The sequence below is a fragment of the Mycena indigotica genome, assembly GCF_014461135.1.
Source record: "Mycena indigotica strain 171206Taipei chromosome Unknown Mind.scaff0009, whole genome shotgun sequence".
Taxonomy (NCBI): Eukaryota; Fungi; Basidiomycota; class Agaricomycetes; order Agaricales; family Mycenaceae; genus Mycena; species Mycena indigotica.
This window is the reverse complement of record NW_023503008.1, coordinates 3,026,858-3,052,902: the sequence shown is the minus strand read 5'-3', so window position 1 is coordinate 3,052,902 and position 26,045 is coordinate 3,026,858. Positions and strand designations below refer to the sequence as shown.

At 50.4% G+C, this 26,045-nt stretch overlaps 8 protein-coding genes across 8 annotated transcripts; 4 read left to right on the top strand and 4 right to left on the bottom strand.

Moving 5' to 3' along the window:
* Positions 1-27: 27 nt before the first annotated feature.
* Positions 28-1,146, top strand: MIND_01073300 (N-acetyltransferase ECO1; the record flags this gene model as incomplete). The annotated part of the gene is made up of 3 exons (XM_037367308.1): positions 28-573; positions 628-829; positions 875-1,146. The coding sequence occupies 3 exons, from the start codon at positions 28-30 to the stop codon at positions 1,144-1,146; spliced, it is 1,020 nt and encodes a 339-aa protein (XP_037216702.1).
* A 54-nt stretch (positions 1,147-1,200) lies between these two features.
* Positions 1,201-1,665, bottom strand: MIND_01073200 (uncharacterized protein; the record flags this gene model as incomplete). The annotated part of the gene is made up of 2 exons (XM_037367307.1): positions 1,201-1,307; positions 1,368-1,665. 2 exons carry the CDS (start codon positions 1,663-1,665, stop codon positions 1,201-1,203), a joined length of 405 nt encoding a protein of 134 aa, XP_037216701.1.
* A 117-nt stretch (positions 1,666-1,782) lies between these two features.
* MIND_01073100 (Translation initiation factor IF-2) lies at positions 1,783-6,297 on the bottom strand (the record flags this gene model as incomplete). The annotated part of the gene is made up of 17 exons (XM_037367306.1): positions 1,783-1,934; positions 1,984-2,292; positions 2,344-2,894; positions 2,943-3,157; positions 3,206-3,623; positions 3,672-3,762; positions 3,809-3,868; positions 3,918-4,692; positions 4,740-4,759; positions 4,961-5,105; positions 5,151-5,258; positions 5,306-5,425; positions 5,470-5,577; positions 5,625-5,648; positions 5,696-6,028; positions 6,078-6,164; positions 6,217-6,297. The coding sequence occupies 17 exons, from the start codon at positions 6,295-6,297 to the stop codon at positions 1,783-1,785; spliced, it is 3,597 nt and encodes a 1,198-aa protein (XP_037216700.1).
* Positions 6,298-6,679: 382 nt separating this feature from the next.
* MIND_01073000 (uncharacterized protein) lies at positions 6,680-8,551 on the bottom strand (the record flags this gene model as incomplete). Its single annotated transcript, XM_037367305.1, has 11 exons — positions 6,680-6,823; positions 6,876-6,933; positions 6,977-7,056; positions 7,134-7,394; positions 7,445-7,587; positions 7,636-7,989; positions 8,038-8,083; positions 8,133-8,235; positions 8,288-8,329; positions 8,378-8,426; positions 8,479-8,551. The coding sequence occupies 11 exons, from the start codon at positions 8,549-8,551 to the stop codon at positions 6,680-6,682; spliced, it is 1,353 nt and encodes a 450-aa protein (XP_037216699.1).
* A 185-nt stretch (positions 8,552-8,736) lies between these two features.
* On the top strand, positions 8,737-9,616 carry MIND_01072900 (2OG-FeII-Oxy-2 domain-containing protein; the record flags this gene model as incomplete). Its single annotated transcript, XM_037367304.1, has 4 exons — positions 8,737-9,066; positions 9,121-9,425; positions 9,470-9,545; positions 9,599-9,616. The coding sequence occupies exons 1-4, from the start codon at positions 8,740-8,742 to the stop codon at positions 9,614-9,616; spliced, it is 726 nt and encodes a 241-aa protein (XP_037216698.1). The 5' UTR covers positions 8,737-8,739.
* Positions 9,617-11,187: 1,571 nt separating this feature from the next.
* MIND_01072800 (WD-REPEATS-REGION domain-containing protein) lies at positions 11,188-12,778 on the top strand (the record flags this gene model as incomplete). The annotated part of the gene is made up of 12 exons (XM_037367303.1): positions 11,188-11,255; positions 11,301-11,493; positions 11,537-11,565; positions 11,614-11,686; positions 11,730-11,842; positions 11,891-11,931; positions 11,978-12,084; positions 12,127-12,204; positions 12,250-12,371; positions 12,420-12,568; positions 12,617-12,694; positions 12,741-12,778. 12 exons carry the CDS (start codon positions 11,188-11,190, stop codon positions 12,776-12,778), a joined length of 1,089 nt encoding a protein of 362 aa, XP_037216697.1.
* A 460-nt stretch (positions 12,779-13,238) lies between these two features.
* Positions 13,239-20,307, top strand: MIND_01072700 (Glutamate synthase; the record flags this gene model as incomplete). The annotated part of the gene is made up of 13 exons (XM_037367302.1): positions 13,239-13,918; positions 13,983-14,194; positions 14,247-15,630; positions 15,681-16,981; positions 17,030-18,741; positions 18,795-18,979; positions 19,032-19,092; positions 19,145-19,306; positions 19,353-19,567; positions 19,616-19,668; positions 19,715-19,974; positions 20,023-20,102; positions 20,160-20,307. The coding sequence occupies 13 exons, from the start codon at positions 13,239-13,241 to the stop codon at positions 20,305-20,307; spliced, it is 6,453 nt and encodes a 2,150-aa protein (XP_037216696.1).
* A 1,635-nt stretch (positions 20,308-21,942) lies between these two features.
* MIND_01072500 (Zn(2)-C6 fungal-type domain-containing protein) lies at positions 21,943-26,026 on the bottom strand (the record flags this gene model as incomplete). Its single annotated transcript, XM_037367301.1, has 14 exons — positions 21,943-23,060; positions 23,114-23,132; positions 23,181-23,610; positions 23,667-23,874; positions 23,924-24,295; positions 24,345-24,484; positions 24,541-24,606; positions 24,712-24,795; positions 24,846-25,069; positions 25,120-25,182; positions 25,235-25,368; positions 25,452-25,708; positions 25,809-25,875; positions 25,930-26,026. 14 exons carry the CDS (start codon positions 26,024-26,026, stop codon positions 21,943-21,945), a joined length of 3,279 nt encoding a protein of 1,092 aa, XP_037216695.1.
* Positions 26,027-26,045: the final 19 nt, after the last annotated feature.

The window sequence follows — 26,045 nt, the reverse complement described above, 5'->3', positions numbered from 1 at the left end:
GGACGCGTGAATCACGTGGTCGTGTTTATGTCGCGTCAAAGTGACTGGCGCGTGACTCGCGAGGACTCACTCTTGACCATGTCTCTTCAAAGAACTTATAGCTCCAAAAAGCGCACCTTCAGAGCCTCATCCACAGAACCACTCTCTCCGCCTTCTGCTTCCCCTGTGGTCGGCCAGAAGCGCAAACGACAACCTCTAGAGGAGCATCTCGGAAACATCACTACCCCTGCTACGAAGCAACCCAAACTCGCCAAGGCCAAACCGCGCACAACCACGCCAAAAGCGAAAGAGAAGCCCAAATACACCCAGCTACACTTCAACATCGACCAGAGTGTCCTTCGCTCGTGTTCACTATGTGGACTGTCTTATAACAAAGGCGCGCCAGACGACGAATCACTTCACAAATCACATTGCACGCGAGTTCAGAAGGGTATGGAATGGGGCCGCGACGAGGAGAAGGAATGCTCCAAAGCAGGCGTTGTCGAGGTTTCTTCCAACGTCAAACTCAAGAATGGACTGAGAGGAAGAATCATTTCGTTCCGTGCTGATCTCGGTGGCAAGATTGGGTCCAAGGTGCTTACAGACAATCATATTTTTCTAGTCCATCTAAGCTTACACACAAACAAGATTTCAGTTCTACTCAATACCATAAACCTCACTCTGTCCGCTCCCGATCTGACCCCCGACATCTTACGTGCTTCAAAAGTGTACTTGTTCCTCGTCCCCTCGGTGGCGTCGACATTCCGGGAGAAGATTATTGGCTGCGTCGTTGCCCAGCAAATTTCCGCGGCTATGGTCATTGCCAGTGTAGCCGAGTGTACGGCTGCCTGTGAGCCCACATGCCAAGATTCGAGCCCCACATCCACTCCTACAGCCAAACTGGTCGCTGTTGACACCAGCACTGGCATCTTCTGCCACCCAGATCTGCTTCCAACGCCACTCGGTATCCCACGTCTATTCGTTCCTTCCTCCCACCGTCGACAGGGAGTCGCTAGCAAGTTGCTGACGGCTGCAGCAGAGACATTTATCTATGGGTGCCGATTGGACCCTCGGAAGGGTCAAGTGGCATTCACACAGCCAACGGGGGACGGAAACGCAGTGATGCGACAGTGGGGAGGAGGTGGAGTGCGAATATACGAGGAATAGATGTTGCTTCATTTTGTCGATCAAGAATGTTGTTACCGCGCGGCCAGCACCTGGTCAGTCAATGTAATACCACAGCAGTTCAAGCGCGATTGGGCGTAGAAAGATGATCATGAGCACTGCAAGAGAAAAACACAGAGCGATGATAAGGAAAAAATCACGGCCTAGAGCAGAGCCTATTAAGCAACCGCCCATTTCGGAGAAACAGTAGAGAGAGAGCGCACTGATTCCTACTTCGTCCACAATGGTATATGTCTGACGCCGAACAATGACCTTCCTGCGAAGTCGTAGTGGGCGTTGCTGAGCCTGACGTGCAGCAAGCCAGTTGTTGTGGCCTACGTAGGCGTAATAGGTGTTTCGGCGTAGAAGATCTAGGTTATCCGCTCCAGAGCGCCATGGTACAAGTGGGAGAGCAGAATCTCGTTCGTCAGCAGAGGTTACGAGCACATCTTCAACAAAGTTGGTGGAGGATGGAGTATCGTCCAGGTATGTCGACGGGCTGGACGCCTCCGAATCTGACATGAGGCCTTGGGGCCAACACGCAGAAGATGGAAGATGCACTCTTGCTCACGTGATGATAACGTGCGAATATCGCGCATTAATAGTGAACCGCTCAGTCTATGTACGGCTTGCATTAAGCTAAAGTACCCCCGGTTTCTCGATGAGCTCGAAAGCTTGGATCACATCGTCCACTCTCAAATCGTCGAATCCCGCCAGATTAAGACCACATTCGGTGCCCTTCCTCAGCTCGGTAACGTCCTTTTTGAAATGGCGCATTGTCTCAAATGGCCCTTGAACTCAAATCAGCTACGAATTCGCATGTAGTATGTAGGAACAAACCTTCGTGGACCATGACGCCGTCCCTCATAACCCGGGCTGATTTGATTTTCTCAACAATACCATTGACAACACGCGAGCCAGCGACCGTCTTGAGCTTTTTGCCCTTGACTGTGATCTCGAAGAGCTGGAGGACTTTGGCTTCCCCCAGAACTTTTGTTTCGTAGGTGACTGGCAGTAAGCGGATTACCCGTTCCTTGATTTGTTCCATCAAGCGGTAGATAATGGTGTTCGTGACGATGGGAACCTCATTTCGAGCGGCGAGGATTTCTACAGCACGGTTTGAGTTGACTGAGAAGCCGACGATAGTAGCTAGAAGGGAATCGTCAAAACCAAAAATCAAAGAGGGCCAAGTTGTCGCACCTCCAACAGCCTTCGCGGTCATCACATCGGACTCTGTTATATCTCCAACACTAGACCCGATAACTTTGGAGAGCGCCAAATGATTGCCTATCCCTTGCAAAGCGCCTTCAATAGCTTCGGCACTGCCACTGACATCAGCCTTGATGAGCAGCCGCAACTCTTTGGGACCAGCTGGTTCCTCTACAACGGTCTCAGTGGGAGTGGTTTGGCCAGCTGCCTCAGCGGCGGCTTCGGCCTGGCGCCGTTCACGCTCTTGTTGCCTGCTCGCATTGATGGCTTCGACATCCGCCATAGCTGTGTTGATGTCGAGTTTGCGTTTGCGATTCACCAATGCTCGCTTGATATCTGACTCGCTTGCCTCTAAGACCTCATCGCCCGCGTTGGGCAACGACTTCCACCCCGAGACAGTGACAGCCATACCCGGGGATGCATGTTTGACCGTCTGACCATTAGAGTCTTGCATTAGACGAACTCTTGCTTGGTGGGTTCCGCAAATAATATGGGCGCCAGGCTCAAGAGCGCCGCGAAGCACTAGCACGGTTGCGATAGGCCTGAAGTTCCATCAATTTTCCGCTCAGTGAAAATCAAGACACACGTACCCAAGACCTTGCACTACCTTTGATTCCAGCACATAGCCAAACACATTACCACTTGCTTCTGCCCTTATATCCTGTATTTCTGCAAGAAGGGAAATGGTGTCGAGGAGATCGGGAAGACCCTGGCCCGTCAAACCCGAGACATGAACTGCAGGAATATCGCCGCCCATTTCTTCTAAATGAATATCCTCAACGAGGAGAGCCTTTTGAACGGCTTCCTACCAAAAAAGTGAGAGAGTGCATTGAGAGCGGACACTGAAACGCACAATTTTGGCCCCTGGCTTGTCCACCTTGTTGATTGCCACAACAACACTGACTTTCTCGCGGTCCTTTTTGATCAACTCTATGACCTCTCGTGTTTGTGGCATTACACCATCATCTGCAGCGACGACCAAGACGATTATGTCGGTAACGTGAGCGCCTCGCGCACGCATTGCTGAGAATGCTGCATGACCTGGGGTATCGAGGAATGTGATAGACTGGACACCATTTTCGTTGGCGAGAGATGAGGGAACTGGAACAGAAAAGGCTCCAATGTGTTGGGTGATACCACCAGCCTCTCCTTGCGCAACTGAGGACGAACGTAATGTATCTAGAAGCGTTGTTTTGCCATGATCTACGTGACCCATTATTGTAACGATTGGTGGCCGATTGGGAAGGGATTGAGGGTTAGGGTGGGGAGGACTGGATCAGGGTAAATATTTCGACGGCGGAAAGCTAAGAGTCACATACGGAGGATATAAGTCGAATGCAGCTTCGTCGTTGACAATGGGTTTACGACCAAACTCTTCTGCCAGGAGCACAGCGTAATCGGAGGTCAGAACTTCAAGAGATCAACTTCAGCGTAGCTTGAACCGAGAAAAGCAGACCGTGGTCGAAAGAAGATTGCGCTTCCATGCCCGAATGATACATCTTTTCTTGCAAGTCCTCTATCACCTCAGTTAAGAAGGTCGCTACACACAGAGCAGAGAAATTTACCTAGGCGAATGTTCAGTAGCCTGGCTAGAGCTCCAACGGAGACGGTGCTGGGGATATAAACGTCCTCTTCGATGCGCTTGGCAACATAAGCCCAGGCCTTTTTCACTTTCACTGGTTTTGTCTCAGTCGCGCTGGCTGTCGAGTCTTGTTCAGAGTTGCGGGTCACTAGTGAGCCACGTTCCTTGAATGATTTCTTCGTTTTCGCAGGTTGGCTAGCTGGTCGCAGTTCAGGGGTAGGAGGAAGATACATGGGTGTCTGGGAGGTTTTTGGTGGAGGAGCCAATTCTTGTTTAACAGGTTGCGATTGACCGGCATCTAATCTACGCGAAGGCTGTCGCGGTCGCATTTGAGGAGGTGGGCGTGGAGGAACAAATGCGGGTGCCAAATGGGGCGCAACATCTCGGTCTAAGGGAGTTGAGCTGAACCTGGGAGGCTCTTTCGTTCTAGGGAGAGGCGATTGACGAGGAGCGATAGAAAGCAAGTCGTTGTCGAAGTTGGGAAGAAAGTTGGACGTTTTAGACGTCGCCTGCCGCCATTGTGAGGTGTCTGGTGACGGGCGTGCATTGACGGCGGAGGACCAATTAGAGGCAGGAGGAGGGAAACGACTGGAGAAAGACTGAGGCTTTTGTGGTGTCCATCTAGTTTCTGGTTCCGGTTGCGTAGCGGATATGGATGGCCATGAGCGCGCTGGGCTAACTCGAGGTTTTGAAGAGGATGCTTCAGCATTGGGTCGCGGCGTCCATTGCGGATTCGTGTCAGTCGTGGAAGGCTCAACCTGGGTAAGACAGGTCGGAAAACAATTTAAAATCATTTTAGCAGTACCTTGCGCTTCGCGGCAGTCGCTACAGAACGAACTGAGCATCTGCGCCGGACAACAGGGACAGCAGAGAGCATAAAGTGTGTCGGTCCACATCGGGTTACTGTCACATTTGATCCGTTCGCGTGACCGCGCCATCACGTATGCAAGATTATCTGAAGCCGTGGTACTTGTATCTACGTTGTCATCCAGAAAGGCTATGTACTCGGTCCCTTGGACGAGTTACCTGCATCCAACACACTCTCCTTTGCGCCGCTGGTTCCAGTTCGGCCACCCACACCAAACGTGAAGGCAATGTTGCCCAAGTCCTTATCGGTACGCTCTAATAAAGTCCAACTTCGCGTATCGCTTTTCTTCAAACTCAACTCGACCTAAAACCGATAGGTTTGATTTCATCGCAAGCAGGGAAGAAGGACCTTGGTGCCGAAGAATGTAAAAGACGACGCGTCAGGGTCGATTGGTCCAAATAGTTCGACAGTCTTCATGAATCGTTTCGATCCAGGAAGATATAAGTCCACTGAGACCTGACCTGGTCAATCTTGGCGCTTAGGCAGATAAGAGCATCTTGTACCTGGCTTTCCTCGAATCTGACTTGACTACGCGTCTTGTCTACTTGTTTGGCAAAAATAGAAACCTGTACCCGATCTAATGTTTGGTAGTGGTCCATTCGACAAGTCGTTAATTGTTCAGCCTTTCTGTTATTAAGTCAATGAGAACGAAACTTTTTAGACGAACCTCAGAGTCAGTCTTTTTCACAGCGAAGACATGTCTCCCCTGCTTGCATCCCTCGATCTTGAGAAACTCATCGAACTCCAGCACGCGTCGTTTACAGCACAGATAACCCTATGCGCTTGATGAGCACAGTCTAAGTAATCACTCTGAAGAGATACTTTGCTGCCTTCGTGGAAAATTGGCTAAAGAGGGCTCAGATTTAGTTATAGTGGGAACAGAAGTTCCTCACGGGCATGGGATGATGTGTGCAGACAGTACCTTCTCCGTCACCTAATCGGTTGACTTCGTTGCTAACAAAGGCGACTCCGCAGCCTTTCCTACGACAGGTGGTACCAACACTGACGGACGCTTCCAGATCGTCTTCCTCCTCGATCACCACGACTGGAGCTGGAGCCGGGGCAGGTGACGGGGAAGGAGCAGGTTTGGGTTTAGACACGCTCGAATAAACCTCTTGACCATTTTCTTGTTTCGAAGTCATAGTGACTGTGGGGCTAGATGTCTGTTTGGGTGCTTCAACGACTCGAGGAGCTTCGCTTGTGTGGCGATCTGTTTGTGTGCAACCCTACAAGATTTTGAGTGTCATGATATCTTAAAGTCTGTCTGGGACACACGGGAATCTTCATGAACTCGTCAAAATCGAGAACAGGCTTGTAGACCTCCGCACAACACGACCATGACTTGAGACCTTCGTGGAATACCTGTTGGCCGATTGAGCTCGATTCACCAAAAATCTAGACGGAAACGGCCAACGGGAGCCCCAGGATGGTAAGTGCATTTGTCTGTGGAGTCTTCCGTGTATTCAGTACCACAACCTTTGCGTGAGCAACGCATGGCCTGAAAGATGCGATGAGGGTCAGTTTTACTAGAAGTTTCGTAACATCAACCCAATCAGGGAAATTGAAACTCCGCGCTGATCGGTGAACTAAACAGACCAAACTCACGGTGACCAACAAAAAGTCTCATCCGACGACGAGTACGTATTGACGGAGATGAGCGTTGAATTAGAGATGCATAAACTCTACTGCACAGTATGGCATGGCATAAATATTGTGTGGTTACAAGCGTCGGCGGGCACTGGCAGGAACGAAAGTAAGGGCATTTGAATATAGAGCCTGGCAGTTGTGTGGTGGGCGGGCAGTGCGGTCCGATCTTTGGCATGACATTGGAATTGCCCCAGTTATCCAAATTCTTCGAGTTACTGCCAATACAAACCTCAAAGACAATCAAGGTCAATCCACGCTTCTCCATGCGCGGAGCTCGAAAGTTTCACAAAACCAACGCCTTCTATCCGCACTGTCGATGCTGGAAGACCACGTTTGAGCCATCTGACTGGTCTGTGACCAGCACAGCGGAGAAACTAAATAAAAGTGAGTTAGTATCGAGATGGGCCCGGGAAACGGCGCTCGAACCACCGGGTTGGCACCAGCGCAGAGCTGTCTACTTGGAAGGATGAGGGAAGAGGAGCTTCTATTTGGAAATTATTTGGGACTTTCTGGCCCAAGAGGATTACCCTAAGCAGGGTCGAAGGTTATGGTAACGACAGAGTGAGGGAGGAAGCCCGTATGTTATCTGCACGGTCGTCATCATAGGCTGTCATAGAAGGGTGCAGTGCAACTCAACTATAGCTCGTTCCCGGTTTCATAGGCTTGATAGACTAAGAAACCCACTCCCCATGGCCCAACGCGCGCAAATGTGCGAAGTAGGCCATATACCCTCCGATAAACGCCACTGCTCGAGGGGGATGTACTGGTGGCATTTGCCGACGAAAGATCACGCAACAGACAGAAGAACCCTTCTTCTCGTATCTTATGTGAAAGGACCGCGAAGGCTGAACGGCGTTCTGCATTTGTGAGGCGATCTAGTCGTATAGCATGTCTAGCTGCCTCCCAAGGTCTTCCGATAATTTCGTAAGAAAGTCCAGCGACAACCTAATAGGTATCAACATGAGCACGATACTTTCAACTAACAGCAAACTTACCCCTCCAGTCACAAGGGTGACACCATACAATAACTGTGGAAGACGGGTGCTGTCTGGAAGTGTTTCCAAACTCCGAGCACGTATTCGCACTTGTAGCGCCATTCGTCGAGTGACCTCGAAGATAGCAAAGAAAGCAGCGAAACCTACAAATATTTCCATGAGAGATCGATGGTCGAGCATGGGTGACGGACCTATTATGTCTTTTCCGAGCGTATACCCGAGACCGTCCCATCCTCTCCCTGCCATCTGCCCAACCTCATTCATCCACCTTCGTAACTGCCTGGCATCTTCGATTGTGTCGTGCCGTGACGCTGACGGAATCGCAGTTCCACGAAACACCTCTTTCCAGGCATGGGACCAAGAATTCTGACTAGCACCCCCTTCTATGAGAAGTCTTACGTTCTCTGTAGGGGCTCCGAGCAGGGCCTGAGTCCCGCCAGCGACAGCTCCAGCAATAGCCGCATTACCAATGGGATGAGAAATATGAGGGTGTATGGTAGCTGATGCATTTGAGTAGGTAGCCCAAAGAACAGTCCCGAGTAACGCTATCAAAAGTTCAGGCTTACGAACATGTCACCAGCCAAAACACCTACCATTTACCACCATTGGTGGTAGAAAGTGTTTAGGGATAACGAGAAACTAATGAACGGGATCAGAATTTAATTCTGAGCTTTGATGTAATGCCCACTCCTTCAGATTTCACGAGTGCTCTGAGGTAGGTGGGTGAAATGGAAAGACCTTCCTGAGCTGCCAGTCCTCGCAAAGAGTGCCATCCGCTAATCTTTTGTGGCCTACGCGGTCTAATTGAGCCTGTCATCATTGAAGCGAGTATGATACAAATACCTAAAAAGCCGCACAGGACGCGAAAAATAGAGACCTAAAGCTCTTGATAACTTTTCAAGCTTTTCGCTGTTTGCGATAGGAATAACCAACCTTGTTGCAGTCCGAGCTACGGCTGCTTGAAAGCTATTCGCCTGAGAGTCTATATAAGATGGGTAGGAAGAGATTTTCGCCGGATTGTATATCGAACCAACCAGAACTGTTCTTTTCAGGCCTAGATTTGTCTGTGGTGAGAGTGGATGTCAATGTTGGGGGGCTTGAGGGCATCCGACCAACGACTCAGAGAGTCAGTTCCGCCACAGCAGAGCACAAGTCCAGACACCAGCGTGTAGAACCCAGAGATAATATGACTGCAACCTGGGACGCGACTCAAGGCGACAAGTATTGTGTGTGCGTCAGGCCGGGCGTGACAGGCCGGGTGACGCATTTGTTCCGAACTTCCACGATTCGGACCGATGTTCGAAAAAACCCTCTCCACTGCCTTCACGCGTCTCCCGAATTTAAAGTTGGCGCATGCGCGCTGCAATACAAGGGATTTCTCGACCACTCTACTCCCTGCGGAACTAAGAAAACACTTGACTTTTTATCCAAATTTTTTCTCCGGCACTGAACAGCGCGTTCTACTAGAGGCTGCTCTGCATAAACTTGACGGGATGGAGAGCGGTAATCACCGCAGAAAAAGAAAGGCACTACTACGAGGCACTACTCCTCGATCCTTCCCCACTGCATCGAATCCTCTTCAGGATTTGTTTCTTCCTGACAATTACTATGAATTCCAACAAGTAACTGCTAGCCTTGCGGTTCAAGCTCAAGCCTCTAACAACTTGTGAACCTAGGGTCACTACGACGGAGTCATCAAAAATTATCGAGAAATGCACGTTTCGTCATGGCCTGATGTGTTTCCTGCGCTTCCGCCTGCGCTTGAGCGTCTCCACTCCCTCATGCCATCACAAGATACGCAAACACACATCTTGCATCTCGCGTCTGATGGTGAGATCCAACCACACGTGGACAACATTTCTGCCAGTGGGTCATGGATTCTTGGCTGCAGTTTGGGGGCCGAGAGAGTGCTACGACTTGAAAATGATCACGGCGACATCTTTAGTGTCCCGCTACCGTCTGGTAGCGTTTATATCCAACGGTCAGTTCCGTTCGACGTATATTTTACTTGCTAAGCGGCCTCAGTGACGACTTGAGATTCAACTTCAAGCATTCCATCCTATTGGGTGAAGGGGGGCAGCGACTCAGCATCATGATACGTGTATGTGGCTCCCGAGTCTATTTTTGTTAGAGTTTTTGACTTGTGATTGAAAGGATCGGCTACCTAAATGAGGATTCAGACCCATGGATGCCCCCGACTGGTTGCTGAGAAGGTCGGCTGAGGGATGCAACTGTCGGCAACCCACACTTCCGAAGAAACTGTACCGTGACAACTACGGCTCCAACTGTACTACAGCTTCTGACTTGGCAGGCCTTTGTTTACTCGTGGGGAGCAGTCGATCATGATCGCTCTAGAATTCGCCGGCGAAGAAGAAGAGTTGTGGGTCCCCCTGTCCCGTAATCTTGTCGAGCTCTACTTGGTTCGCTTCGTCGACACTGGTCTGATGGTTGCATTCAAGCATGCTGCTTTGCGCACACTCGTGGACACGGCTCAAGTTCGCCCCGCGGGACAGGGCCCAAATTGCATCATGATCGTCGCTTATTTCATTCGAACCATTCCTCTCTTCCAGTCTAAACTCGGTCTGGTTGTACTCGATGGCAGAAAAAGACAGCTCTGCCAATAGCAAAGAAGACCAGAAGCTTGGTTCGAGTGCCCGTGATTTGGCGCACGGAGGCAAAGCAGAATGGCATTTCTTCCTCTCTTTCTGATTTCCGAAGCCAGCCCACGCTCGACATGACCTTGTTTTTTGGGGTGCCAAATTTCCAGGAACGTCTTGGATGCAAAATGTGTAGGTATATAGATACAAAAGGTGTAGGTACAAATTGTTAGTGGTCGATACAAAAAATTAGGAAGGGTCACGATCCAACATTATACTTTTTGAACTGCTGCGGCACTGTGACGCCTTTCAGTTACGGCAAGTTGTAGAAGTCGTATTAGCACTCACGGCAAGCGTATTGTTGTCCCAGTGTCAGTCTTGATATCGACTACGACAGTTCCCTATGCAAAATCAAGTTGTGAGACAAGAACATATCGGCAGGCCACTTGCATCGGGGGTCCTCGAGACTGCCTTTACGCTCCCGTAGACCGTCTTCCCGCCGCCATCCCAGTAAAAAATTCTTGTCCCCGGCTAATGGTGTGTCAGGTTAGCCGGAAAAATGTGAATGTCAATGAGAGCGTACCTCAAAGCCGTTCATAGCCAAATTAGTTGGAAGTGGGCAGCAAACGCTGCTGGGTTAAGTATGCGTCTGGGCTTTGATTTGGGAACCTGATTCGAGGGACATTCTCCAGAGGACGCAGTGTTTATAACTGCGAGCGAAAGGGTGAAGGAATCTATTCGAGTGTGGTCGATCGTCTACGACACTAGAGGTGACTTCGTGCAAGCAGAATCGGCGATAGGAAAGATCATCGTTTGACTTGTAGAGACTGGGAAAGCGAAGATAATTAGTGGGTAAAGAAGCATTGCAGGCAACCGCAGAAAATGAAGGGGGGCGATCCACCAGTTAAACTTGGGTGAATACTCTCAGAAGCATTACGCGAGGTAGCCATGTTTGACGACAACATTATCGATCTTGGTTAGGGCGAGACTGTGTGGGCACAAAATGAAAGGCGAGGGCGTAACCGATAAGTCCAACCAGAGACACGAGTTTGATGAAAACAAAAACCCCACGGACACAGTGGAGATTTGAGATCTTACACGCCCGTTCTCGTGCGGATTCATGACGACGGCCGCGGCCTAAGTTGGATGAAACGTCACTCCGGCTTTGCCTCGGATGCGTTGAAAGAAGAGAACGCGACGACTGACTTGAAGGCGTGACCGTGACGTCGACCTACCTGTCTTCTTCATGCCACCAACAGCTACAATGCCTTCAAGGCGCGTCTTACCCTTATGGTTATTATTGTCTTTGACATAGGACACAGGGGAACTCCTGCCCCCAGACAAGAGATGTCCGTCATTCTCGTCACTGGCTCTTATGATCACGAAATTCGTTTCTGGGAAGCTTGGAGCGGTATTTGCTCACGGACTATCGCCCGAACCGGCGAGGCTGGTGTCAGTACATTCTCTCTGTTTGATTAGCACTGACTTAGCACAGCAAGTTAATCGTTTAGCAATATCACCAGAGTAGGGCCACCTAATCTATCGAGACACGCCTATTCAAGCACCTCCCAGCAAACGTTTACTTGCCGCGGCTATACACAAGAAAATTTGCATCTACGAAATTGGCAACTCCTCCTCAGACCCTGTATGGGCGTGTTACTGTGTTGACGTGGGCTCATAGCGCATAGATAGCCACGTTTGAGGGACATACCGGCAATATCACTGCTGTCTCATTCCACAGCGAAGGGAAGTGGCTTGTCACTGGGAGTGAAGATGGGACAATCAAGATCTGGGACCTCAGGTGCGTGCTGTGCAGCTTCTTTGAGCATCAACTCATTCGGGTCCATAGAACCTCCCAACTCTTCAACAACTACGATAACATGTCTCCTAGTATTAACCTTCGTATTCCATGCTCTCTCACTCTCATTTCGTCCAGTTAACGATGTTGTCATACATCCGAATCAAGGCGAACTTCTATCTTGTGATCAAGCGGGAAGAATCAAGCAGTGGGATTTGTCAGAGAACGTTTGCAACCACGAGCTTGTGCGTCTCGACTTTATCATACTGCGTGCTGAACTTTTGTAGACACCAGTAGCTGAGCTTCCTATGCGTTCCATCACCCTCGCCGCCGACGGGTCATTATTAGCAGCAGGCAATAATAAAGTGTGTGGTGAAGCTTGTCTCTAAAGCGCACGTTCACTTGGATAGGGCGATGTCTATGTCTGGAGAGTCAACGACGAGAATTCTGGTCTCCCTCGTTTCCACGCAGTTACCCGATTCCATGCTCACAATAAGTATCTGACGCGTTGTCTGCTCAGTCCTGACGCCAAGTGAGTGGCCCGCGATATAGTGCTTCGACATCTTTAATTTCCGATCAGGTACCTCGCAACCTGTTCTGCGGACACCACAGTCAAGATCTGGACAATCTCCCACAATTTTCAATTCACAGAAGAGAAAACTCTAGTCGGGCACCAAAGATGGGTTTGGGACTGTGCATTCAGCGCGGATTCCGCCTATCTTGTGACAGGTTTTTTTTTTCTTTCTTCCGCCTACTACTGCTGACTCATTTGTGAAGCATCATCAGACCACACTGCTCGATTATGGGAGAGGGCGTCTGGTGAAAGCGTACGACAATACAACGGACACCACAAGGGTGAGCCCTTCTTACATAAGGATACTTTTGCACTAAACTTGGGAAGCGGCGGTCTGTTGTGCACTCCATGACGGTGCAAGTTGAGGTTGCGTCATGGGTTAAGATAACAGAAATAGTCGTACTTTGAAAGGCAAAGACGCTTCCTCTTCATGCTGTTCAGCTTCCGGGTTGTTGCTTTGACGTCGGAAGTAATACGAAGCTTTCCTTGACATCCTCTTCCTCTTGCAAGTATTGAGTACCCCCATTGATGGCGTGGGCCAGCTTCGACGGCTTATCTCTTGATCTAAGCGGGGGAATGATGTGAGGGATCGACATCGACATGCTTCCAACATTCTCACAGATGTTTGTTTGCATTTGTTTTTTTCTTGTCAGTCGTCCGGCCAAAATTCGGATTATCGGGCTTCGGGCGAAATCGGACGAGATGTTCAGAACGGCTCACCGTTCCGACAGCCAATCACAAGTCACGAAATTGCCTATGGCGTGCCCGCTTTCGGCCAAGTCTCCAAGTTGATTTTCTCTTCCTCCCGCCACCATCCACCCTTTGATGGCCAGTGCGCTCGCCGCCTCTCATGACATCCCCTTAGTCGAAGACATCGCCTCCCCGGAGAGCATTGCAAGCTTCGCTGCTGTTGAGCGCGATCCTGCCTCATGGGCTAGTTCTTTACCAGCCAACCAAGGTCTCTACTCGAACGACAACGAGAAAGACTCTTGTGGTGTTGGATTCATTTGCCACGTCAAAGGAAAACCAGCGCACAAAATCGTTTCCGATGCTCGCCAACTGCTTTGTGCCATGACCCATAGAGGAGCAACTGGGGCGGACAGTCGTGATGGAGATGGAGCTGGAGTCATGACGGCAATTCCTCATGCCTTCTTCAAACGTGAAGCAGAGCGTGATATTGGATGCATCCTCCCAGAGCCTGGCGAGTATGCGAGCGGGAATGTTTTCTTCAAACGCAACGACCCTGTTCAACTTCAGAGCCATCAGGCCCTCTTTGCCAAGATCGCTTCAGACTTAGGCATGCGGGTACTTGGTTGGAGAGAAGTGCCCACCGATGGAACCATTCTCGGCCCCGCAGCAAGTAGCAAGGAACCCGCAATCTATCAGCCATTTGTGGTCCTCAAAGCGCACTATGGTGAAGGCAGCGCAAGCCAAGGCGGAGAATTGGACGCAACACATTTCGAACGCCAGCTCTATGTCCTCCGCAAGCACGCAACCCACAGCATGTTTGTCTTTTCCACTTTTTAACCGTCGATTACCCGAGCTCAACACATTCTTCTTGTCATCAAGCACTCTTGCAAAAGGATTCTACGTTTGCTCGCTCTCCACCAAGAACATTGTTTATAAGGGACAGTTGACTCCGTCGCAAGTTTACAACTACTATCACGATCTCAACCATGTTCTTTATCAATCGCACTTCACACTGGTCCACTCCCGATTCTCTACCAACACATTCCCCAGTTGGGATCGTGCTCAGCCCATGCGGTGGGCCGCTCACAATGGTCTGCTCTCCATCTTGACATCGCTTATCAGCATAATGAATTTCTCTCACAGGTGAAATCAACACTGTCCGCGGAAACAAAAACTGGATGCGGGCACGTGAGGGCGTCCTTTCTTCCAAGCATTTCGGCGAACAACTCGATCTGCTTTACCCTATCATTGAAACTGGCGGGTCAGACTCTGCTGCCTTCGACAACGTTCTCGAGCTACTCGTTGTGAATGGCGTTATCACTCTTCCTGAAGCTGTCATGATGCTCGTTCCTGAAGCCTGGCAGGGTAACGAAAACATGGAACCAGAGAAGCGTGCTTTCTACAACTGGGCTGCGTGCTTACAGGAGCCGTGGGATGGTCCTGCTCTCTTCGCATTCAGTGACGGGCGTTATTGCGGTGCGAACCTTGACAGAAACGGATTGCGTCCGTGTCGATATATCGTTACCAACGAGGACATCATGATCTGTGCCTCTGAAGTGGGAGCTGTCTACATCGCGCCAGAGACAGTGGTACAAAAGGGTCGCCTCAAGCCTGGACGTATGCTGCTTGTCGACACGGTGGAGGGTAGGATCGTTGATGACAAGGAGCTGAAGCGCACAACGGCCGCTAAGCAGAATTTCGCATCTTGGGTGGAGGCGCATATACTGCACGTGCCCAATATTGTCAAACGCGTCCTCAGGAGCAATGTTCGTCTTGAGCCCGTTCTGGACGAATACACGCTTAGTACCGACCCTAAATTGTTGGCCTTTGGCTTTACTGTCGAACAGCTCAACCTTCTCGTCCTTCCTATGGTTTCAGATGGTAAAGAGGCGCTTGGCTCCATGGGTAACGATGCACCACTTGCTGCAATGGCAACGCAGCCCCGCATCATCTACGACTATTTCCGCCAGCTGTTTGCCCAAGTCACCAACCCTCCTATTGACCCAATTCGCGAGAATATAGTCATGTCTTTAGAGGCATACGTGGGTCCTGAAGGCAATCTGCTTGAGATGAAGCCCGAGCAATGCCACCGTATCCTTCTACCTTCTCCCCTTCTCACCATCGAAGAAATGAACGCAATGAAGAGCTTGAAAGCTGCCTATACGACTTGGCCTTCTCGTACTATCGACATCACGTTTCCCAAGGAGGGTGGTCTTCCAGGATATCAACTGGCTCTTGAGCGCGTTTGCAACGAAGCAACTCAAGCTATTGACGATGGAATCAAGGTCGTTATTCTATCCGATAGAGCCATCGGACCTTCCCGTGTTCCCTTGTCGGCTTTGGTCGCTTGCGGCGGTGTTCATCACCATTTGGTGCTCCACAAGAAGCGAGCTAAGATTGCGTTGATGATTGAGACTGCCGAGGCTCGTGAAGTGCATCATCTCTGCGTGTTGGTTGGCTACGGAGCTGACGCAATCTGCCCATGGCTGATGATGGAGACAATTCATAAGGTCGGGAGGGAGAAATTGTTCGTATTGATGATGGTGTTTTCTTATGGTTTACTCACTGTTTTGGCAGGGTCAAAAGCAACCTTACTGTCACGGATCTTATGGACAACTATCGACACTCAATCGACAACGGCATTCTCAAGGTCATGTCCAAGATGGGCATTTCCACATTGCAGTCGTACAAGGGTGCCCAAATCTTTGAAATCCTCGGTCTCCATTCCGATGTCGTCGAACGCTGCTTCATCGGAACGGCTAGTCGTGTTCAAGGTGCCACATTCGACCTCCTGGCTATGGATGCCTTCGAGTTACATGAACGCGGGTGGCCATCACGTGAGACGATCATTCCGCCTGGCATGCCCGAGTCCGGTGAATACCATTGGCGCGATGGCGGAGAGGCTCATATCAACGACCCCACTGGTATTGCGAATCTTCAAGACGCAGTGCGAGAGAAGAATCAATCTGCGTATGATGCCTACTCGCGTAATGCCAACGAACAAACGAAACAGGTCCATCTTCGAGGTTTACTCGAGTTCCGTTACGAAAATGCGACTGCTATTCCTATCGAGCAAGTCGAGCCTTGGAATGAAATCGTTCGGCGCTTTGTCACCGGCGCTATGTCATATGGCTCGATTTCAATGGAGGCTCATTCAACTCTTGCTGTTGCCATGAATCGCCTAGGTGGAAAATCTAACACGGGAGAAGGTGGAGAAGACGCCGAACGATCAATGGTGTTGCACAACGGAGATACAATGAGGTCTGCTATCAAGCAGGTTGCTTCCGGTCGCTTTGGTGTGACTTCCAACTATTTGGGGGACGCTGACGAGCTCCAAATAAAGATGGCACAAGGCGCAAAACCAGGGGAAGGTGGAGAATTACCTGGTCATAAGGTTTCTGGATCGATTGCGCGGACCCGTCACTCAACTGCTGGGGTTGGCTTGATATCACCACCTCCCCATCACGATATTTACTCCATCGAAGACCTCAAGCAGCTCATTTATGACCTCAAATGCTCAAATCCTCGTGCGCGCGTCTCCGTGAAACTAGTGTCTGAAGTTGGAGTTGGGATTGTTGCGAGCGGCGTGGCCAAAGCGAAGGCCGATCATATTTTGATCTCCGGTCATGATGGCGGCACTGGTGCGTCCCGATGGACCGGAATCAAGTATGCCGGTCTTCCTTGGGAATTGGGTCTGGCTGAGACTCATCAAACACTCGTCTTAAACGACCTTCGCGGCCGCGTGACGGTTCAAACCGACGGGCAGATTCGTACTGGTCGTGACATTGCCATTGCGTGTTTGTTGGGTGCAGAGGAATGGGGCTTTGCGACAACTCCGTTGATTGCGATGGGTTGCATTATGATGAGGAAGTGCCATCGTAAGTGGTTTTTTCTTGTACTTTCCCCTATCCAACTAAGATATCTAGTCAATACTTGTCCTGTTGGTATCGCAACACAAGACCCGCAACTTCGTGCCAAATTTGCTGGACAACCAGAGCAAGTAATCAATTTCTTCTATTACTTGGCGGAGGAGCTGCGGGGCTACATGGCTAAGCTTGGTTTCCGCACAATCAACGAGATGGTTGGTCGCGCTGACATGCTCAAAGTCAATGAGAAACTCCGCACAGTCAAGACTGCTCATCTTGACCTTTCTGCCGTCCTAAAGCCGGCATGGCAAATGCGTCCCGGAGTCGCAACATACCGTGTTCGCCAGCAAGACCACAAGCTATACATCCGTCTGGATAACAAGTTCATCGACGAATCTGAGCCAGCGCTGACTAAAGGACTACCTGTCAGAATCGACTGTGACGTCACCAACACCGATCGTGCTCTTGGGACTTCCTTATCTTATCGGGTTTCCAAGCAGTATGGCGAAGAGGGGCTTCCACGCGACACGATTCACATTCGCATGAGTGGGTCGGCGGGTCAATCATGCGGGGCTTTCCTTGCACCTGGAATCACCATCGAGCTCGAGGGTGACGCCAACGACTACGTTGGCAAAGGCCTGTCTGGTGGCCGTCTCATTGTTTACCCTCCCAAACAGTCAACCTTCAAAGCTGAAGAGAATATAATCATCGGCAACGTCTGTCTGTATGGTGCTACTTCTGGAGAGGCATTCATTCGTGGTGTTGCCGCCGAGCGCTTTGCTGTCAGAAACTCTGGTGCTAATGCAGTTGTTGAAGGGACGGGCGACCATGGCTGTGAATATATGACCGGCGGCCGTGTAGTCGTTCTGGGAACTACTGGACGAAACTTTGCTGCCGGAATGAGTGGTGGAATCGCCTATGTTCTTGATACAGCCCACACGTTTGCTTCCAAGGTCAACATGGAGATGGTCGAGCTTGGAAAAGTCACTGATCCCCGTGAAATTGCCGCTCTTCGCAGTCTTATCGAAGACCATCGTCATTTTACTGGCTCTGAAGTTGCGGATCGTGTTCTTGACGACTTCCATCATCTTCTTCCTCTCTTTGTCAGGGTTATGCCGTTCGATTACAAGCGGATTTTGGAAGAGCAGGATGCTAGGGAAAAGGAGGAGAAAATGCGTCAAAATGTTATCGACTTGGTTCCATCTCGCACCGCCAGCCAAGTTGACCTTGCGTCGCAAGGCTTGGAAGATATTCTCCTTCCCCGAGCTTCTCAATCTGCTCCCACCACCCCAGCTCCATCTTTCTATCGTCCTCGTCACGAGCCAGCTATTGTCGATATGGAGGATTCCCTTGTTGACGATTCAACAACCAAAGCACGATTGACCAAGCTTGACAAGACGCGCGGATTCATGAAGTATAAGCGTTTAGGCGAGGCCTATCGTCCGCCCCGAAAGCGTGTCAAGGATTGGAAGGAAATATCGTCGCGACTGACAGAGAGCGAACTGAAGTACCAGTCTGCGCGTTGCATGGACTGTGGTGTGCCATTCTGTCAATCCGATTCAGGCTGTCCCATCTCAAATATCATTCCCAAATGGAACGATCTCGTTTTCAAGGGACAGTGGCAAGACGCGCTCAATCGACTCCTCATGACGAATAACTTCCCAGAGTTCACAGGCCGCGTATGTCCCGCACCGTGTGAGGGAGCTTGTGTGCTTGGTATTAACGAGCAGCCGGTTGGTATCAAGAGCATCGAATGCGCCATCATCGACAAGGTTAGTGTCTGCTAATTACGAATCGAAGAAGTGGCTTACACATTCGAATCTAGGGCTTCGAGATGGGCTGGATGGCCCCTAACCCTCCCTCTTTCCGCACTGGCAAGCGCGTCGCCATCATCGGCTCCGGTCCCGCTGGACTCGCTTGCGCCGACCAGCTCAACAAAGCTGGACACTTGGTCACCGTTTATGATCGAAACGACAGGATGGGTGGTCTTCTTATGTATGGCATTCCAAAGTACTTTCTGTTTGCTTTCTGCCCTCAGAGTCTAGTGCTAATCTATAAACAGCATGAAACTTGACAAATCTGTCGTTCAACGTCGTCTTGACCTAATGGCGGCCGAGGGCATCGTGCGTATCTGGCTTCAAAAATTGTTTGTTCATGACCTGAATGGCTTCTTAGACTTTCGTTCCCAACGCTCACGTTGGTGTAGACGTTGATGCGGATGAGTTGCAGGCTCAAAATGACGCCGTTGTGATTTGTACTGGCGCTACGTGGCCACGTGACCTTAAAATTCCCAATCGCGAAACTAATGGCATCCACTTCGCCATGGAATATTTGCAGGTTCGTGTCTCTAGTCAGCATTTCTTTGTGACTCAGCAATCTACAGATGAACACCAAGGCTCTCCTTGACTCGGAACTGCAAAATGGAAACTACATCAACGCTAAGGGCAAGGATGTTATCGTCATTGGTGGTGGTGACACCGGCAATGACTGCATTGGAACTGCGATGAGACATGGCGCTAAATCGGTCACTAACTTCGAGCTCCTCCCTCAGCCACCCGTTGCTCGTGGTAGGGACAACCCATGGCCACAATGGCCAAGGTCAGGCAATTTTCGTTTTGCATCAAGGGTTTTGATCAGTTAATGCAGAATTTTCCGTACCGATTATGGTCACACCGAAGTCGCGGCTCATTTCGGCAATGGTAATACTCTCATCGGTGCTTGAATAATTATTGAATTTCTCTTCAGATCCTCGCGAGTATTGCATCTCGACCAAAGACTTCGTCGTTGATGACGATGGTAACCTCAAGGGACTGGACACAGTCCGTGTTGAATGGACGAGGGATAGCGGTGGACGTTGGAAGATGGAGGAAGTGCCTGGCTCCCAGAAATTCTTCCCCGCACAACTTGTTTTCCTTGCACTCGGATTCCTCGGCCCGCAAACTGATGTCATCAAGGCTTTGGGAGTCAAACAAGATGCTCGTTCCAATATCCAGACCCCAAATAAGGTGAATTTCTCCTGTTCTATTTGAAAAATCTCGCTGACCCGATTGTAGAAGTATAGCACCAACATTGAGGGTGTGTTTGCGGCCGGCGACTGCAGGCGCGGCCAGTCGCTAATTGTTTGGGGCATCAAGTAGGATCATACACTCTGTTCTGAAGCAGATACTGATTTATCTTCTTCTTCTTCTAGTGAGGGACGCGGTGCTGCTGCAGAGGTTGACGCATGGCTCAGTGCCGGTGTCACGCGGCTGCCAACAGCAGGAAGCATCAAGACCAGAGTGTTCATCCCGCCGCCCAGCACGCTTCAAAATCCGAATATGATTCAAGTTGCCGCTTGAAAAGTTTCTTTCTGTACCATATGTGTCTTATCCTCTGCTTTCACAATGTATTTCTGTTGACTTGTATGATTGCACAGCCACTGATACTCAACGCCAAGCGCTCAAAAAGGCAAATATCATATCAGCACGTGGTTGGGTCGGCCAGATGCCACTTAGTAGCGCTTTTAGAGACCGTTTGCGCCGGAGTGCGATGGTATGAATCGAAGCTCACTTGTGCCCCCAGACGCGCGTCTTTTGGAGAAATCTAGCAGCCAGGCATGCACATCTGCCGCGACTGCATTCCTTTCCTGAGAATTGATTGTACGAACGCGGTTAGTCTAAGTCTGTGCTCGACAGTTATTCTAGTCGAGATGCGTTCATGACCGCTTAAGAAGCAGCAGAAGTCGACGACACATTGGCTGGAGCGGGGTACATTTGAATTGATATGAGATACACGAGTCGATACATGGAGTCGGGTGATATTCGACGGTTGGAGGTTTGTCGGCCGGTGCTTCACTTCTGCATGGCGCCGGTCTGGAGACAAACAGGTTGGTAACGAGTGAGGGGAAAGGGGGGAACTTGATTCACGTATCCTGGCTGGTAGGGCTGCTGCATTGCCATCGCGAACGGAACTTGTCCGCCGTAGGCGTGGACCGGGACAGGCTCCCATTGGCTAATACGAGACAAAAGGCAGCAAGCGTTAGCGATGTAAGAGGAGAGAAGGAGCGATGGGTTGACAGGAAAGACAGACCCTGGGGCATTCGGAGCCATCCAGCGACAGATATGGCAAAGCCAGACGTGCTTCGAGGAGAAGGGGACGAGGGGAATAAAAAAGAACGTAAACCAGTCGGTTTTCTTGGCCGAAAATACCGAAGCTGCGAGCTGCCTGTCAGACTTTATCGGACGAGGGCAATCGTAGACCGAGAGAGAAGCTGTGAACAAAACGAGAACAAAGGCGCGAACCGTTGTGGCAGTTGGGGCAAACGCGTGCGTTGGGATCGCCTTCGGCCTTGAGGTTCTGCTCGCAGCCAACTGTTGGTTGTCGTGGTGAGTGTTGAATTAGTCTTGTCCAACAGGAAAGGCATACAAAGAATAGGAATACAAACTGTGAACGCATTAGAAGAGGTCGGCGAGACGACGTATGACGCACAGAACATCGTGGTTTCTGTCAAAGTTCAAAAACGCCGCAGTCAAAAGCTGTGCCGCGTGAGAGACTTGCAGAATGCCAGTAGCCAGTCGTCTGTCCTCGGCCTCTATGTTGCTGCACAGTGCTTTCGTGGAGCATGAAGAATTTGAAAAACCTAGTAAGTAGTAGTAGGCTTGACTTTCTGATGCGTCTTGGTTAAGCTCAACTGTGCCGGATGCGAGTAAGGGCAAAGGCTCTCTTCTGCCTCGAAGAAACCCACGGTTCTATAGGAATAAAAGAGAGTAACCTTCGAGTTCTCTTGTGCAGCAGCTGTCGCGGTCAAAGAGCTTCCGTGCTGCCGTCATAAGCAAAAAACGGAAATGTGAGTCGAAGTTGCCCGGTGGAAGACGATCAAAAGCGCCACTGGAGCCATCCACGAACCTATGCATTAGACAGCGAAGGTAACTATACAGCAGTTACAGTAATAGAAAATAGTCCATCGTCGAGCGTGAAAATGATAAAAATACGACTTAGTGGTACAGTGGGCAAGCCTCACCAAATTGACCACAAGCGTCCATGTCATCGTGGTCAGAATGAGTCAGGACAGCGGCGTCGAAGACAGCACCGCTGACAGGATTGAGAAGCCCCGTTGGCGCACCATAACATTCTGTTCCGTCCCGCACTGTCACAGGCGAGTTGAAACTGAAGTGGTCCAAATCGCGGGTCATATGGAAGAACGGATTTGTGGTATCCGCCTCGGTCTTAAATTGCGGCATATCTCCAGCATTGACGCTCGGAAATATTGGCGAGCCATTTGAACTGACGCCTGTACTCGTGCTTGTCCCCGATGTCGCAGTTCCAGGCGGGGTGTAGGTTGGCCAGCCACTCCCACGAGCCCCGGACCCATCGATGCTATAACCAGTACTAGGCGCGGAATCGAGTGGACCTGGCCGCGGAGAGGCACCATGGTTGAGTAAGCTAAGTGGTGGTAGAATAGGTCGATCACCAAGTATCAGAGGCAGATGTGATGTTGGGTCGACATCAGAAACCCATTTTGGTGGGAATGATGAATAGGACGAGGACTGGTCGGAATAGGCAGTTGGCGGTGGTGGAGCGTGATAGTCCATATCGTAGCCATGATGAGCAGCAGCGGCAGCATGTTGTTGTTCGAGCTTGCGTTTCTTTTTGTCGTCCCAGATCCGTCGAACCGTGTCTTCCCGCTCTTCACTTTTGGAGAATGCCCAGGCCATTTCTTTGAGCACTGCCAAAGAGAGACGGATCCCTTCCTCGGTGTCCAAAGTTGACCGTATGCCCTCCATATCAGGGTGCATAAACTCCCGGTTCTCCACGACGAACTCTTGTGCGTCATTGTCGATGGTAGCACAGAGGAAGCCTACAAAGAAGCATCCATCACGAACAAGACCAGCATCCCAGGCAAATATGCTCTGATTCCCACGCCCAAAGTGCGAACGCAAGAGCGACAAGACCGCTGGAAGCAATCGGAGACACTTGCGGCTAGCAATCGCATGAAGCTGGTGCGGGGGTAAAAAGGTAGCTCCCCGACCCGCTGAATGGGGTGGCGTGGCGTATAGGGCCGCATCTGCGCTGTGCATCGAGTATTGTTTTAAGGTTTCACGGATGATGTTGTCTGGATGTCAACTCAGTGTCATGTATTCTGAAGACTTGGGAAAAAATACGTACGGCATTCGAAAATGTAAATCTACCAAGAGGTTCAAATACGGCAGCAAAAAAAGAACAAAGAACTTACCTGCCACGCAGTGATAAAGAGGTAAGACTCTTCATCGAGATCTGTGCGACATCGAAGAGATTCAAAGTCCTCCCAACACTGTTCAAGGCCGTCCCAAATGTTTCGCATTCCCTCCGCATCAATGCCCCCGCCTTCCTGTGCCTGCCGGGCAGCGCGAGGACCAGTGAGAACGACATAGACGCGTCGACAGACGGCGCTAAGCTCAAGGGGAATGGAGAATATATCAACGGTGTTCATATATGCACGAAGAGGTGAACCAAGTTGGGGGTGAGAGCTTTGTGGGTGAATTAAACGATGGGGAATTGAGAGAGGGAGCGAGCTGTGAGGAGGGAATGATGGCGAGACTGGAGATGGTAGTGGAGAGTTGGTGCCAAGATTAAAGCCAAAAGTGGGGATGGTACTTTGAAAAGATTGGATATCGTCTTCGGTGCTAACCAAACAATGAGTTGTGGGCCTTCTTTTTTTTTGGCTAGATTTGGGACTTACAGGATGAATCGACCACCGCGCATTCCAGTGGTGATGCCTTCGTGCATATAAGCATACCAGAGTATCCTGGCTCGGACGATCGAGTCGTCAGAAGCATGAGGAAATGAATGCAACGACATGGAAGCACCACCAGAAAGCGCACAGGCTGCTGCTTGATTGAGAGTAGCCTCGTACATACAGCGGCGGTCGAGGGGTGAGATTGATATGTCTACTGACTCATTTAGCTGGCCAGAATAAAATCAGACGAATCAACACACCTTCCATGAGAGGTAGAATCAAGAGTAGTACTCGAACCCCGTCCCAAGTTGGTCGACGCATGACGCCGTGTGAGTCGATAAGGGCGAGGATCTCTTGGACCATGGCCTCTGTGCGATTTTTACGCTCGGCTCTTGTTCCCTCGGCAATGAGAGTGCTACTAGGGCGAGAAGTAACAGTTGAGTGATCTTCTCCTGACGCCGAGGATGGTCGCAGTTCTTCTGTCTCGGGGGTACCACTTTCATCGATGCCAAACGAAGCTGCCCAGACGACAAGCAGGTGCATAAGAATTTTGCCTTCATTCCCCAGCGAGTGCGTCCCTTTGGAATGAGCAAAGAATCGCGCGGGGATCTCGGTCGGGTCGAGGATTGGGCCTTTGAAAGCATCAGACACGTGTGTTGCAGAGGAAAATATAATAATAACGTTGTGCGCTAAACCAAGCCCAGAAAGAGGAGGCGAAGAATTCAGGTTTCAGCTGAGGAATAATGCTGGGCAGACGGGCTGCAAGCGGGAGGGGTATTGTGGCTGAATCGTCGACCGGGGCACCTTTCCCGTAAATCTGTCTAATTAAACGAAAAATGAGCGGTTGTCTTTTTCTGGCGTTGATAAAGTAGCTTACTCGACTTGTTGAAGACGACGGCCGCGTCGAAGTAGCTTGACGGCTTTGACATCGGCAAATTCGTCGCTGAGGGAGGGGGTGAGTGAGAGATCATGGTGGTGATGGGCGAAGGGCCATACACGCTTCAACTGATCAGAAGGGCAAATGACTAGCAACGATGTAATGGCTCACCATTTTAAGCCTCTTTCGAGACAATTGGAGCAAGTTGGGTGAGGACCATTAGCAACCGGGAGGTCCTTCAGGTCGCATCTGACTCTACTTGGGAATGAGGAAAAAACGTTGTCTGCAAAAGGAGTAGAACGCGCCGTCGCATTCGACATGCACCACAAGCAGAGTATTGTTGTCTTGTAGACTTTGGTTGGCCGGAAGGCCTTCGGTAAGGAGCGGAAACGCTGCGCGTTGAGGGGTTGTTGCTGCGAGAAATTGTCGCCTGAGTAGTGGCTCGGGGAGGCATTGGTGTGGCGTGCGGAAGCTCCAGCTTCTTATATCGGCGATCTTTTGACTGGCTTGCCGTTGAAATCGCCTCAAGCTACCCTTCAAAAGCTTACTCGATTGCTAAGGCCCTAGTACATCATTGACCGCGAACCCACATCGCCGGAGTGCTCTTTTCAATTCCCCCACGGTTCTTTGCTCGGGATTTAGCTGCAATTTATTTTAGATTAAACCCCCAATTGAAAAAAAGAACACAATAAACCTTTCTGTCTCGAGCCATAAGTAGAATGTCACTCCCATGCTTGTCTACGAGTCGTTGCAAGTACGCCACTTCAAGCCGGGACGGATGACGCGGACCCGCTCCTGGATTGGCTCCGGCTACAAGTTGCTCGAGTTCTGAACGTAAGGACATGTCAGCATTCTTAATGAAAAAAGGAAGCCATTCAAAAGAAGTCGGCCGTCGAAATCGCTTTACTTACCGTGTGCGATCCCGCCAGATGTCGATTTTGTTTTTCCGCTGCCAATCCACTTATCTTCCGTTGCAAGTGTCACAGATTCTGGCTCTTGTTCTTCTTCCAGCTCAACTCCAACAATTTTTCCATCAGCATCTCGCAGAATCCGGCCATGACCCTTTGGAATTGATGGCGTAGGTCCAGCTTCTTTAGACCCCTCTGTCGGCTCCACCCCACCTGCGGCCGATGGATTTAGCGTATGAGCAAGCCCGAGCGCAGCGTAGCTGCAAAATAACAAAACAACGATTCAGTAAACACAAACATAAAGCGAGCAGTCTCCAGTTCGCTCGAGATAGTCTGCTCCGAACGAATAGGTCGACTCACTTCTGCTTGACTGTTTTTTTTCGGTCCCAGACTTTAGTTAGTGTACTTGAGAATGGACCTCGAATGGCTAGAGGACTGGTCAATAAGGCGCTCTGATGGAAAAGTCAGCAATACTACTCACGGGGCATCTTCTTCAGATGAGTTTGGGCATGGCGAGAGTGTGAAACCGCCCGATGCGTCGAGGAGCGCTGTTTTCGTCGTTGTCGTGGATTAGCCATCAGGGCGGCGCGTCACGTC